Source organism: Aquarana catesbeiana, linkage group LG01, assembly GCF_042186555.1.
Source record: "Aquarana catesbeiana isolate 2022-GZ linkage group LG01, ASM4218655v1, whole genome shotgun sequence".
In the NCBI taxonomy this organism is placed as follows: domain Eukaryota; kingdom Metazoa; phylum Chordata; class Amphibia; order Anura; family Ranidae; genus Aquarana; species Aquarana catesbeiana.
The window spans coordinates 531,793,995-531,809,292 of record NC_133324.1 but is presented as its reverse complement, the minus strand read 5'-3'; the positions used below and the strand labels follow the sequence as shown (position 1 = coordinate 531,809,292).

Genomic DNA, 15,298 nt, shown 5'->3' with positions numbered 1-15,298 from the left:
TGTTCTGACAGGGGATCGCACAGAGATCCTGTCTTTCTGCTATGCAGTAAGATAGATCTGTGTGTTGTCCCAGGCAGCCCCCCCCCCCCCACCCACACACCCACCCACCCACCCACACACCCACCCACCCACCCACACACCCACCCACCCACCCACACACCCACCCACCCACCCACACACCCACACCCACACCCACACACACACACACACACCCACACCCACACCCACACACACCCACACCCACACCCACACACACACACACACACACCCACACACACACACCCACACACACACACACACACACACACACACACACTGAGGGAACACAGTTAACCCCTTGATTGTCCCTGATGTTAACCCCTTTTTGCCAGTGTCATTAGTACAAGGTCAGTGCATATTTTTAGCACTGATCACTGTAATAATGCTAGGGGTTAATAGTGCTGTCCGCTGACACCAGTGCTGGGGGTTAATAGTGCTGTCCGCTGACACCAGTGCTGGGGGTTAATAGTGCTGTCCGCTGACACCAGTGCTGGGGGTTAATAGTGTGTCCGCTGACACCAGTGCTGGGGGTTAATAGTGTGTCTGCTGACACCAGTGCTGGGGGTTAATAGTGTGTCTGCTGACACCAGTGCTGGGGGTTAATAGTGTGTCTGCTGACACCAGTGCTGGGGGTTAATAGTGTGTCTGCTGACACCAGTGCTGGGGGTTAATAGTGTGTCTGCTGACACCAGTGCTGGGGGTTAATAGTGTGTCTGCTGACACCAGTGCTGGGGGTTAATAGTGTGTCTGCTGACACCAGTGCTGGGGGTTAATAGTGTGTCTGCTGACACCAGTGCTGGGGTAATAATGCGTCCCCTGACAGCAGTGCTGTTTTTGAAGTTTGAAAGTTTGCCTGCGGCCTGCATGGGATATGTAAATTTATCCTGTGGTCCTCAGGTAATTTGAGTTTGAGACCCCTGGGTTACAGTGTAGTTTGAGGTAAGAGATGCTCCACAGTGGCTCAAATTTTTTTTTTTGATGAAACGGTTGTTAGATAATGATTTTAGACCATGATATGAAAGCGATTCGGAAAATTTCAGTTGCCCGTATTGTTAGGCCTTCTTGCACAATTTTGTATAAATTAACCACTTCAGCCCCGAAAGAATTTACCCCCTTCCTGACCTGGCCATTCTTTGCGATACGGCACTGTGTCGCTTTTACTGATAATTGCGGGGTCGTGCGACGTTGTACGCACACAAAATTTACGTCCTTTTATTTCCCACAAATAGAGCTTTCTTTTGGTGGTATTTGATCACCTCTGCAGTTTTTATTTTTTGCGCTATAAACAAAAGAGCAATAGGCCAATATGCATTCTACATATTTTTGGTAAATTCGCAATAAGCGTATATTGAGTGGTAGGGTTGTCCCGATACCGATATTAGTATTGGGACACCGATACCGAGCATTTGCCCAAGTACTTGTACTCGGGCGAATGCTCCCGATGCTTCACCCGATACCTGGACAGTCAGCGGTGATCGGCGCGTGGGGGAGTTACAAGCTTCTCCCCCTGCGACTTTCAGCTGCTGTAGTGAAATCTATACAGCGGTGATCAGTGCTTGTAACTCCCCCACACGCGATCACTGCTGACTGTCGCTGCATCCTCCATGCCCCCTCTGTTCTGCTGTCCCCCTCCGTTCTGCTGTCCCCCTCCATGTCCTCCTCCTTCCTTTTCTGTATGGACAGAGTCAGCTGACACTGTCCATTCACATAACTGAAACATTGTAACCTCCTGTGATTACGATGTCTCAGTTTATGAATGGAGAGGAGCCGCTGTCTTCTCGCCATTAATTTTCATTGCAGCTGAGGCTGCAGAGAAAGTGACTGGGGAATCTCTATCCTTGGTCTCTTTCTCTGTCTCAAGGGGGAGATATCAGGGGTCTGTTAAGACCCCTGATATCTCACCAAAGCCCCCCAACAGGGCTAATTAAAAAAAAAACACACAAAGTATTGCAATAAATAATAAGAAAAAAAAATTGTAAAAAATAATAAAAATTTACCAAGGGATTTGTAAATGCAAAAAAAATCTGTACACATTCCTCATGGTTTTATTTTTTTTCCTTAAAGAAATAATTTTTTTTTTGCATAGATAATTTTGATTTATTTTGCAGAGGTGGAGAGAGTTTGGCTGTTCTTTGCTTGCCGGCCCATGTCCTCCCCCTGCACGCCTGTGACACTGACAATTGTTTTATATATGTATATATATATATATATACACACACACACACACACACACGATAGATAGAGAGATATATATATATATATATATATATATATATATATATATATATATATATATATAAAATCTCTCTTATGTGGGTGGGCGTGATGGCCCCAGTTGTTTGCGGTGGGGCCATGGGTCTATGTGGATATGCATCCCGGTTTGGATGCCATCTTAGTACACCCAGATGTAGTTGGGAGAGGAACCCCTTTTCCCTATGCAATTGTTCTCTATCATGGAGAAAAAATTCACAAAGGTTGGAAAGTACCAGCAGTAGACGCTGCGATTTCCAGCATCAAGATGCATAATTGCTTAAGCATCCAACAGATAAGGAGTTGGAATTTTTTTGTTAAAATCCTCCTACCAATGGCGCTATGTTTCGCCATAGATGCCATAAAAGACCCTATCCACCAGGCGTCTCGCCTTGCGCTTGTGCTAAAACACATGCTTAGGACCCTGTGGTTAAAAGGGTTGGTCAGCCGAAGCATCTTGCAAAAAAGGGTGTCTGACTAGTTTCCCTTTTCATTGGGGAAGGTTTAGTGAAATACATCCAAATGATTTCTAGCAGTAAAGCTCTTTTGTCCAGTAGAAGGTTTAAATGTCCTTTTATTTAAAGTGAAGCCACAACAGCTCACAGGTTAAGTACTCTGATGGCCAGTGCAGCCATGGGAGACTTCCTGACAGACATGGGTTCAGATCCACATGTCGGCGTTCACTAGTGAAGGAGCCACTCCTCACAGGTTAACTACTCTGACGGCCAGCATAGCCATGGGAAGCTTCCTGAAAGGCGTGGGACCTTGTCCTCATGTTGGCTCCTTGTGACCTTGGACAAGTCACTTAAACAGATTCCTTCCCTTGCGCAGGGGCAGCTGCCTCTAGGCAGCGGTGACGGCCTCCACCGTCAGACTCTAGGGCATGAATTCCAAGAAATACTGTTCAGATCTGTGCGACTTCAAGGTAGTCCCTGCACTACTTTGGTACCAATTTGATGCGACTTGAGGTCCATAAACCTCTAGAATACACAGGCATTGTTTCCTGTCGCATCAAAAATCGCGCCCCAACGTATTCTCGGTGGCAAAGGATCACGGTAAAATCACGCAACTTTGGGGTTGCAATAGTGGAAACTGAGCCTAAGAGGAGAAAATATTCAGCCCCTGTATACATGATTGAAGATGCGTTTTCCTCCGCCCTGCAGGGCCTAGAAGGAAAATTAGCGACTTTAATCGCATCCGCTATCCAAGGATGGGAAGCGTGTTAGATCCCCTCCCCCACCTGAGATCCCTTATCAAGGGAACAGTGGGTAGGGGGGGGGCAGAAAGACAAACTGAGTACTCCTCTGCAGAGGAGACAACTAGAGTTGAACTTTTTTTCAGCCTAGCAATCTGAGAAATTGCTGGTACAAACCTCTTACAGAGATGATTTGTGCCTCTTTCAAGCTACCTCTAGTAGAGTCAGCTGATAGTTCTGTTTTTTTCTTAGGTTCCTTGGAACCTTCACTGCCTTTTTCATGCGTTTCCTGTACATGTATAGAGCCACGCAGAAATTCAACAGATCCATTCTAGATCTAAAAGAATCTAAATCAGTTCCTGAAGATCCGCTCCTTTCTTTGGAGTCGATCAAGTCAGTAGTTTCTATCCTGCAAGGAGGAAAACTTCTAGCACCTATCAGCATCAGGGATGCATATATGCATGTCCATATATTTCCCGCTCACCAAAGGTTTCTGCGGTTCAAAGTAGAACAGCAGCATTTCAGTTTATAGCCTTGCTCTTCGGGCTAGCTACAGCACCTCGAGTGTTCACAAAGGTGCTAGCCCCACCTGTAGCCAGGTCAAGGGCACAGGGCTTAAACAGTCTTGGCATACCTAGACGATCTATTGCTAATAGAGCAATCGCTGTTCAGAGTAAGGTGTACGCATTACAACCAGTTACCTGGAAAGGTCTGGGTTGCATTCTCAACCTAGTAAAGTCTCCATTAAAATCGCTAAAAAAGGGCTGCAGTATTTGGGTCTGATCATAGATACAGCCCAGAAAAAGGGTCTTCTTGCCCAGAGAAAAAAAAAAAAAAAAAACACCACTCTATAAAAGAGTTGGTGCGGATGGTCATGTCAAAAGGAGGTCCCTCCATTCACCTTTGCATGAGGTTGTTAAAAAGGATGGTGGCTTCATTCGAAGCAGTTCCCTTTGCCCAGTTCCATTCGAGACTGTTGCAAAACAGTATTCTATTTTCTTGGAACAAAACGATCCAAGCTTTGGACTTGCCAATGCGGCTGTCCCCAAGGGTGTCCCAAAGCCTCAATTGGTGGTTACTAAAGAATGTCCTAAAGGGTAAATGCTTCAGACCACTTATCTGGAAAGTGGTAATGACAGAGAAGACAACTGTCCAAGGACAGTGTTCAAGAACCAAAAGAGCCTTGCCCATCAACATCCTAGAGATTCGGGCAGTGCGTCTGGCTCTAAAAGCCTGGACTTCCAGGTTAAGGGATTGTCCCGACAGGATCCAATCCGTCAATGCCACGGCTGTGGCCTATATCAATCACCAAAAGGGGCACCAAGAATCTCTCAGTGCAGAGAGAAGTGAACCATATTCTAACTTGGGCAGAAAGAACTATTCCGTGCCCATCGGCAGTCTTCATTCCGGGAATAGAGAATTGGCACGCGCACTACATGTGCCGCCAGCAGATTATTCCCAGGAGAATGGTCTATTCACCCCGACATGTTTCGGGCTGTTTGTCAAGGATGGGGGACTACGGATGTAGATCTTCTAGCATCCAGTGCAACATAAAGTTAGTCAACTTTGTGTCCACAACAAAGGATCCATTCGTATGCAGAACAGATGCGTTGGTGATACTGTGGGATCAGCTTTTACTGATCTATGCATTTCCCCCTATTCAGTTGCTGCCTCGACTTCTTTGCAGGATCAAGCTGGAAAGAAAACCGGTAATTCTGGCAGCACCAGCATGGCCCAGAGGGTCATGGTATGTAGAGGTCGTAAAGATGGCAGTGGAGGATCTGTGGTCCCTTCCACTAAGGCCAGACCTGCTCTCACAGGGGCCGATATTCCATCCTACTTTACGAATGCTAAATTTAACGGCCTGGCTATTGAGACCCACATTCTGAAAAGACGTGGGCTTTCCAAGGCAGTTATTTCTACTTTAATGCTAGGAAGCCAGCTTCTAGAGCTATATATTCTAGAGTCTGGAAAGCTTATGTTTCCTGGTGTGAATCCAAGGGTTGGTACCCTCGGAGATATATTATAGGCAGAATTCTTGCCTTTCTACAAGTAGGCGTAGAGATGAAGTTGGCCCTGGGTACTATTAAGGGCCAAGTCTCAGCCTTATCAATTTTATTTCAAAGACCACTTGCTACGCATTCTTTAGTCCGGGGTTTCATGCGAGGAGTGATGCGGATTAATCCGCCAGTTAAATCACCCTTAAGCCCTTGGGACTTGAATTTAGTTTTGTCAGTGTTACAAAAACCGCCATTCGAACCATTACAGCATGTTCCCTTAGTCCTTCTGACTAGGAAGCTGATATTTTTGGTTGCTATATCCTCAGCAAGGAGGGTTTCAGAATTGGCTGCTCTTTCCTGTAAAGAGCCATATTTGGTTATTCATGAGGACAGAGTGGTGTTGGGCCCTCGTCCAGGTTTTTTACCAAAAGTGGTCTCAGGTTTCCACCTGAACCAAGATATTGTCCTGCCGTTTTTTTCCAAAACCATGTTGGTTATTCATGAGGACAGAGTGGTGTTACGCCCTCGTCCAGGCTTTTTGCCAAAAGTGGTTTCGGGCTTTCATCTGAATGAAGATATTGTCCTGACATTGTTTTTTCCAAAACCATGTTCCAAAAAAGGAACGTCAATACATTGTCTTGATGTGGTGAGAGCAGTGAAGATCTATTTAAGGAAAACTGCTCAGATTCGTAAGACTGATGTCTTATTTATTCTGCCAGAGGGTCCTAAAAAGTGGATTCGGCAGGTTATAATTCAAACTTATGATTTAAAGGGAAAGATTCCCCCTTTTCAAGTTAAGGCACACTCTGCCAGAGCGGTTGGTGCTTCTTGGGCAGTGCGTCACCAGGCCTCCATGTCTCAGATCTGCAAGGCCGTGACTTGGTCTTCAGTGCATACATTTACAAAATTTTATCAAGTAGATGTAAGATGGAATGAGGATATCGCCTTCGAGCGCAGTGTGCTGCAGGCAGCAGTATAATTCCTCAAGGTCTGGGGGTGCCCTACGGGTTATGTCTCCCTCACCTCAAGTAGCATTGCTATGGGACATCCCACCAAGTAATTACTTGAGGCTCTGTGTCCTATGATGTACGATAAAGAAAATAGGATTTTTAAAACAGCTTACCTGTAAAATCCTTTTCTTGGAGTACATCATAGGACACAGAGCTCCCGCCCCTCTGTTTTATGGGGTGAGAGTATATTGCTTATATTGCTTGGCTACAAAAACTCCTGGAAGGAGGAGGGGTTATATAGGGGAGTCAACTTCCTGTATTGGTTATACCAGTGTCAACACCTGAAGGTAGGCCCATAACCCACCAAGTAATTACTTGAGGCTCTGTGTCCTATGATGTACTCCAAGAAAAGGATTTTACAGGTAAGCTGTTTTAAAAATCCTATATTTTTACTTGTAAAATCCCTGATCTTTTCCTTGGAGTACAGTAAAAGACACTGGGCCATGTCCACTGTTCTTTATGATCTTATTGCTTGCTACAAAACTGAGGCCTACTGGGAGTGGGAGGGTGATATGGGGATGTCCCAATAACCTTTATTTATGTTTTTAAATTTCCTTTTGTGTTTTGCTTTTGATGATTTTTTATTTATTTTTAGGCATGCGACATGCAATTTATGATAAATTAGATGATGATGGTTTGATTGCACCTGGTGTCAGGGTCTCTGGAGATGATGTAATCATTGGCAAAACTGTAACATTGCCTGAAAATGAGGATGAGCTTGAAAGCACAAATCGCCGGTATACCAAGAGGGATTGCAGCACTTTTCTTCGTACAAGTGAAACTGGAATTGTGGATCAGGTTATGGTAACGCTTAACCAGGAAGGTTACAAGTTTTGCAAGATCAGGGTAAGCTATGTATATTCTGATTATTAAAAGGGTGGTCATTTACGTTTGTCTTTTTAATTTAACCACTTTCGGACCGCCCACCGTCGTTATACGTCGGTACTTTGAAGAGGAATATCGTTGTTATGGCAGCAGATAGCTGCCATAACAGCAGTATCTTCTTCAGCGGGCGATCTGCTTTGTATTTTTTTTAAATGACAACATTTTTTATTGCATTTTAGTGTATATATGAGATCTGAGGTCTTTTTGACCCCAGATCTCATATTTAAGAGGTCCTGCTTTTTTTCTATTACAAGGGATTTTACATTCCTTATAATAGGAATAAAAGTGACTTTTATTACATTTTTTATTTAATGAACAGTGTAAAAAAAAAAGGTAACAAATAAAAAAAATATTTTTTTTAAACGCGCCCCGTCCCGATGAGCTCACGTGCAGAGGCGAACGCATACGTGAGTAGAGCCCGCATATGATAAGTGTTCAAACCACAAATGTGAGGTATCACCGCGATCGGTAGAGTTAGAGCAATCATTCTAGCCCTCCTCTGTAACTCAAAACATGCAACCTGTAGAATTTTTTAAACGTCGCCTATGGTGATTTTTAAATTTTTAAGGGTAAAAGTTTGTCGCCATTCCTCGAGCAGGCACAATTTTGAAGCGTGACATGTTTGGTATCAATTTACTTGGCGTAACATTATCTTTCACAATATAAAAAAAAACTTTACTGTTGTCTCTTATTTTTTAATAAAAAAAAAGTGTATTTTCTCCAAAAAAAAATGTGCTTGTAAGACTGCTGCGCAAATACGGTGTGACAGAGTATTGCAACGACTGCCATTTTATTCTCTAGGGTGTTAGAAAAAAATGTATAATGTTTGGGGGTTCTAAGTAATTTTCTACCAAAAAAAAATGTTTTTAACTTGTGAACAACAAATCTAAGAAAGAGGCTCGGTCCTTAAGTAGTTAAAGTGTGCATTGTTACAACCAAGTTTCTTAGCAGGCAGTATGTGAAGTAGAGGAGTGTAGCAAGTATAAGATCAGGCAATGGGTATGACAGCGGCAGTATGTGCTTATCTTGTAAAAGCAGGCAGTCTGTGCAAAGGGGCTATGACAGTAGCTAGTATTTTCAGGATGGAAATGTGGATTGTGTGACAATTGCGTAGTATACGCAGTGAAAGTGCAGTGTGTAAGATGTGAGGCACTATGGGGTTGAATTACTAAAATTGGAAAGTGCAAAATCTGTTGAATCCCTGCATAGAAACCAATCAGCTTCCAATTTTTGTCAAAGCTTAATTGGACAAGCTAAAGTTAGAAGTTGATTGGCTGTAATGTTCAGCTGCACCAGATTTTGCACTTCAGTTTTAGTAAATAAACCCGTGTGTGGGAGAAAAGTGCAGAAAGTATGATTCCTGGGCAGTATTTGCAGAGAAAGGGGAAATTGTTATGACAACAGGCAGTGTGCTCAGGAGAGGAGTAGGATGGTAGTTAGTATGTGATGTGGAGGGTATGACAGCAGGAAGAATGCCCTAGAGAGGAGTGCAAAAGTATCACGTGTGGGAAAGGATTTCAGAGGGGGTATGAACATGCATTTATTGTTTGGGTGAGATGATAGGGAGAAGTCTGGACAGCATATACAATGTAGTGACAGAGTGTGCCAGACCTAGAGGCTCCTCCAGGCTGGAAAGGCTGAGATAAAGAAAAATGAACGATCTCTTTCTTTCCAGATGAGTCCTCGCCATTGTTTACTTCCGCCGGCCGGGCGTGATGTCAACGTTGCGCCTGGGCCTCCGAAGGTCATATAAATGACTGAGGACCATCTGGTCACCGGAAATCTCTATTATCAACGGCCGGAGGCAGTGGATTTTTTCTCTGGCTCGCTGATCGCACGGGTGAGCCGTTAGAAGCACGGGAGGGGGCTGTCCCCTCCCACTGCCTGTAAGAACGATCAAGCAGCTGAACTCCCGCTATGATTGTACTTGTGGTGCACAGAATCGCTGGCTGTAAAAGATGATATCTGAATGATGCCTGAAAGTCAAAGACGTCATATGACGATGTCCTTGGGCTGGAAAGTGGCTAAGGGAGCAGGACTGCATTTTTTTTTTTTTTTAAAGGTTAACCTCCCTGGCAGTATGATTATTTCAGATTTTTGCGTCTCAAAGCGGTACAATTATTTTGCATAGAAATTTGATGTTTTATATTGTAGGCCTGTAATTCTTAGCAATAACACACTTCTGTCCACCAAGAGTCTAGTAGATATCCCGGGTATGATGAAGTTTGAAACACAAAATCATAAATGATATTATAATAAATATAAATAATTATAAAAAATATAATAATAAAATAAATTTCCCCACAATTCACTATCGCTCAATTCTGCAAGTGTTCTAATTTACTATCTCTGTTTTCTAGCTGGTCTAAAACAACTTTTGACGTAAAGGGACACTTTTTGGTTGCTGTGGACAATTTCCAGGCAAAAAGAACAGTATATATCATATAAAACTGCATGCAGGGCACTGGACAAAGCACTGGGGATAAAAGGGATGTGAAATGATTTTATACAGTACTGTAATCTGTAAGATTACAGTGTACTGTATGTGATATGAATTTTCACTTTTTTGAATTTGCCACCAGGCTCCGCCCCCGTGCGTCGCGACGCTCACAGGGAAAGGAGCCCGGCACAGAGAGGCTTCAGGAGGAGGACAGAGCCCGCGGACACAGCATGGGGACATCACAGGATCCTGGGGACAAGGTAAGTATACCGCACCAGGATCCTGAGATGTAATCCCCAGTTTGGCTCTTTGTGGCTCTTTGTAAACTGACCACGTTTATTATGGCTGCTTATCTCTGATAGCGTGGTCAGTTTATGTGCCTCCCTAGTATGTGAGCTGATCTCCTCTCTGCCACTCTCCTCCTGCCTAGATAGAGCAAGCCTATTCCCCTGAAGCTACTCCTCCCCTACTCTTTAACCAGTTCCCACCCAGACCAATTATGACGTTTCTCTCCTACATGTAAAAATGTCGTATTTTTTTTTTGCTAGAAAATTACTTAGAACCCCCAATCATAATTAATATATATATATATATATATATATATATATATATATGTGTGTGTGTGTGTTTATATCTATCTAGGGCTTCTACAAAAAAAACAAAAAATATATTATATATATACACACACACACACACACACACACACACACACACACACACACACACACACACACACACACACACACACACACACACACACACGGGACGGAAAGTATTCAGACCCCCCTTAAATTTTCCACTCTTTGTTATATTGCAGCCATTTGCTAAAATCATTTAAGTTCATTTTTTTTTCCTAATTAATGTACACACAGCACCCCATATTGACAGAAAAACACAGAATTGTTGACATTTTTGCAGATTTATGAAAAAAGAAAAACTGAAATATCACATGGTCCTAAGTATTCGGACCCTTTGCTGTGACACTCATATATTTAACTCAGGTGCTGTCCATTTCTTCTGATCATCCTTGAGATGGTTCTACACCTTCATTTGAGTCCAGCTGTGTTTGATTATACTGATTGAACTTGATTAGGAAAGCCACACACCTGTCTATATAAGACCTTACAGCTCACAGTGCATGTCAGAGCAAATGAGAATCATGAGGTCAAAGGAACTGCCTGAAGAGCTCAGAGACAGAATTGTGGCAAGGCACAGATCTGGCAAGGTTACGAAAAAATTTCTGCTGCACTTAGGCCCCTTTCACACTGGGGCAGTTTGCAGGCGCTATTGCGCTAAAAATAGCGCCTGCAAACTGACCTGAAACCGCCAAAGCTGTGTCTCCAGAGCTTTCACACTGGAGCGGTGCGCTGGCAGAAGGGAAAAAAAAACTCCTGCAAACAGCATCTTTGGAGTGGTGAAGGAGCGGTGTATACACCGCTCCTGCCCATTGAAATCAATGAGGCGGCGCTTTGCGGGCGGTTTTAACCCTCTTTAGGCCGCTAGCGGATGTTAAAACTGCCCCGCTAGCGACCGAATACCGCCACTGAAACGACGGTAAAGCGGCGCCATTTTACCGCCGACGCCCCCACCGCCCCAGTGTGAAAGGGGCCTTAAGGTTCTTAAGAGCACAGTGGCCTCCATAATCCTTAAATGGAAGACGTTTGGGACTACCAGAACCCTTCCTAGAGCTGGCCGTCCATCCAAACTGAGCTATTGTGGGTGAAGAGCCTTGGTGAAAGAGGTAAAGAAGAACCCAGAGATCGCTGTGGCTGAGCTCCAGAGATGCAGTCGGGAGATGGGAGAAAGTTGTAGAAAGTCAACAATCACTGCAGCCCTCCACCAGTCGGGGCCATATGGCAGAATGGCCCGACGGATGCCTCTCCTCAGTGCAAGACACATGAAAGCCGCATGGCGTTTGCTAAAAAAACACCTGAAGGACTCCAAGATGGTGAGAAATATGATTCTTTGGTCTGATGAGACCAAGATAGAACTTTTTGGCCTTAATTCTAAGCGGTATGTGTGGAGAAAACCAGGCACTGCTCATCACCTGTCCAATACAGTCCCAACAGTGAAGCATGGTGGTGGCAGCATCATGCTGTGGGGGTGTTTTTCAGCTGCAGGGACAGGACGACTGGTTGCAATCAAGGGAAAGATGAATGCGGCCAAATACAGGGATATCATGGACGAAAACCTTCTCCAGAGTGCTCAGGACCTCAGACTGGGCCGAAGGTTTACTTTACAACAATATTATGACCCTAAGCACACAGCTAAAATACTGGAGGAGTGGCTTCACAACAACTCTGTGACTGTTCTTGAATGGCCCAGCCAGAGCCCTGACTTAAACCCAATTGAGCATCTCTGGAAAGACCTAAAAATGGCTGTCCACCAACGTTTACCATGCAACCTGACAGAACTGGAGAGGATCTGCAAGGAGAAATGGCAGAGGATCCCCAAATCCAGGTGTGAAAAACTTGTTGCATCTTTCCCAAAAAGACTCATGGCTGTATTAGATGAAAAGGGTATTTCTACTAAATACTGAGCAAAGGGTCTGAATACTTAAGACCATGTGATATTTCAGTTATTTCAGCCACAATTTTGTCTCTGAGCTCTTCAGGCAGTTCCTTTGACCTCATGATTCTCATTTGCTCTGAAATGCACTGTGAGCTGTAGGCTGGGTTCACACTGGTGCGACACGACAGCCGTCCTACTTTGGATCCGACTTTGCCCTGCGACTTGAAGCCGGCATGCGTTCCACTTTCAATGAACGGTGATCTGACTTGGATCCCCGCCAATACCAGGCACTGTGGTTGGTATGAATCTTGAGGGGGAACTCTGCGCCAAATTTTAAATAAAAAAACGGTATGGGTTCCCCCTCCAAGAGCATACCAGGCCCTTGGGTCTGGTATGGATCTTAAGGGGAACCCCCTATGCCGAAAAAATGGCATGGGGTCCCCCCAAATCCTTACCAGACCCTTATCCGAGCACGCAGCCCGACTGGTCAGGAATGGGAGTGGGGACGAGTGCCCTTCCTGAACCGTACCAGGCCGCGTGCCCTCAACATAGGGGGTGGGTGCTTTGGGGCAGGGGGGCGCCCTACGGGCCCCCCCACCTCAACGCACCTTGTCCCCATGTTGATGAGGACAAGAGCCTCTTCCCGACAACCCTGGCCGTTGGTTGTCGGGGTCTGCGGGCGGGGGGGCTTATCGGAATCTGGGAGCCCACTTTAATAAGGGGGCCCCCAGATCCCGGCCCCCCACCCTATGTGAATGAGTATGGGGTACCCCTACCCCATCGTACCCCTACCCATTCACCTAGGAAAAAAAGTGTCAATAAAAAAAACACACTAGACAGGTTTTTAAAGTAATTTATTAGGCAGCTCCGGGGGTCTTCTTCCGGCTCCTTGGGTCTTCTTCTGACTTCGGGGGTCTCTTCTTTCTTCTCTGCCGTCTCTTCCTTCTCCCGCTCTCCGGTATCTTCTGCCGGGTTCCTCTGCTATCTTCTGCTCTTTTGCCGGCTCTTTTGCTAGCAGTGGCCCGGACTTCTGCCTTCTTGTCTTCTTCCCTCTTCTCTTCTTCCAATGTTGACACGACGCGCTCTCTCCCGCTGGAATGGTGTGTGAGCGCTGTGCTGGGACTGTTCCGTCATAAGGAGGCGTGGTCATGTTGACCATGCCCCCTTATGACGGAACAGTCCTAGCATGCCCAGGGACTGTGACGTTATAAGGGGGCGGGGTCACCGCCTATATAAGTCATTGCGGAGCGCTCACACACCATTCCAGCGGGAGACAGCGTCATGTCAACATCGGAAGAAGACAAGAAGGCAGAAGTCCGGGCCGCCGCTAGCAAAAGAGCAGAAGATAGCGGAGAAGCCCAGCAGAAGAACCGGAGACCGCGGAGAAGAAGGAAGAGAACCCCTGGAGCTGGAAGAAGACCCCCGGAGCTGCCTAATTACTTTAAAAACCTGTCTAGTGTGTTTTTTTTTATTGACACTTTTTTCCTAGGTGAATGGGTAGGGGTACGATGTACCCCATACTCATTCACATAGGGTGGGGGGCCAGGATCTGGGGGCCCCCTTATTAAAGGGGGCTCCCAGATTCCGATAAGCCCTCCGCCCGCAGACCCCGACAACCAACGGCCAGGGTTGTTGGGAAGAGGCCCTTGTCCTCATCAACATGGGGATAAGGTGCTTTGGGGTGGGGGGGCCCGCAGGGCGCCCCCCTGCCCCAAAGCACCCACCCCCCCATGTTGAGGGCATGCGGCCTGGTACGGTTCAGGAGGGGGGGCGCTCGCTCGTCCCCACCCCCATTCCTGACCGGCCAGGCTGCGTGCTCAGATAAGGGTCTGGTATGGATTTGGGGGGGACCCCCACGCTGTTTTTTCGGTGTAGGGGGTTCCCCTTAAGATTCATACCAGACCCAAGGGCCTGGTATGCTCTTGGAGGGGGAACCCATGCCGTTTTTTTATTTAAAATTTGGCGTGGAGTTCCCCCTCAAGATCATCTGAGCACAAGTCGCATGCCAAAGTCGGATCATGCAAGACGGCGATCCGACTTTGATCCGACAGGGAACATTTCTAAAGTCGGAACGACTGGTGTCGGACCAGTTAGGACGGCTCCCATAGGGAAACATTGAATTTCACACGTCATGCGACATGAGCTCCCAACGTCAGAGCGTTTGTCGGACCAGTGTGAACCCAGCTGTAAGGTCTTATATAGACAGGTGTGTGGCTTTCCTAATCAAGTCCAATCAGTATAATCAAACACAGCTGGACTCAAATGAAGGTGTAGAACCATCTCAAGGATGATCAGAAGAAATAGACAGCACCTGAGTTAAATATATGAGTGTCACAGCAAAGGGTCTGAATACTTAGGACCATGTGATATTTCAGTTTTTCTTATTTAATAAATCTGCAAAAATGTCAACAATTCTGTGTTTTTCTGTCAATATGGGGTGCTGTGTGTCCATTAATGAGAAAAAAATGAACTTAAATGATTTTAGCAAATGGCTGCAATATAACAGAGTGAAAAATTTAAGGGGATCTGAATACTTTCCGTCCCCACTGTGTGTGTATGTATGTATATATATGTAATATATATATATATATATATATATATATATATATATATATATATATATATATATATATATATTAATATATTTTTTGTTTTTTTTGTAGAAGCCCTAGAGAATAAATTTGTGGGTGTTGCAATTTCTAATGTCACACGGTATTTGCGCAGTTGTTTTTTAAAACTCAATTTTGTTTTGGAAAAAATACACTTTTTTAATTTTCTTTTGCACACACACTATATAATACCCAATTCTTTGTTAAAATATAAAAGATGTTATGCTGGGTAAATAGATGCCACACATGGCACGCTTTAAAATTGTGTACACCCATGGAACAGCGGTGGAGGGGCGCTTTAAATTTTTAAATTTTTTTTTATCATTTTTATTTTATTCAAGAGGTTTTTTGGGGGTTTT

General features: G+C 45.0%; 1 protein-coding gene across 1 annotated transcript in view; it reads left to right on the top strand.

Moving 5' to 3' along the window:
* Positions 1 to 15,298, top strand: part of POLR2B (RNA polymerase II subunit B) — a 575,272-nt gene that overhangs the window by 379,865 nt on the left and 180,109 nt on the right. Inside the window, exon 19 of the mRNA XM_073594755.1 lies at positions 7,090 to 7,340. Within this exon, the coding sequence (XP_073450856.1) occupies positions 7,090 to 7,340 (251 nt within the window). The remainder of the gene's footprint in view (positions 1 to 7,089; positions 7,341 to 15,298) is intronic.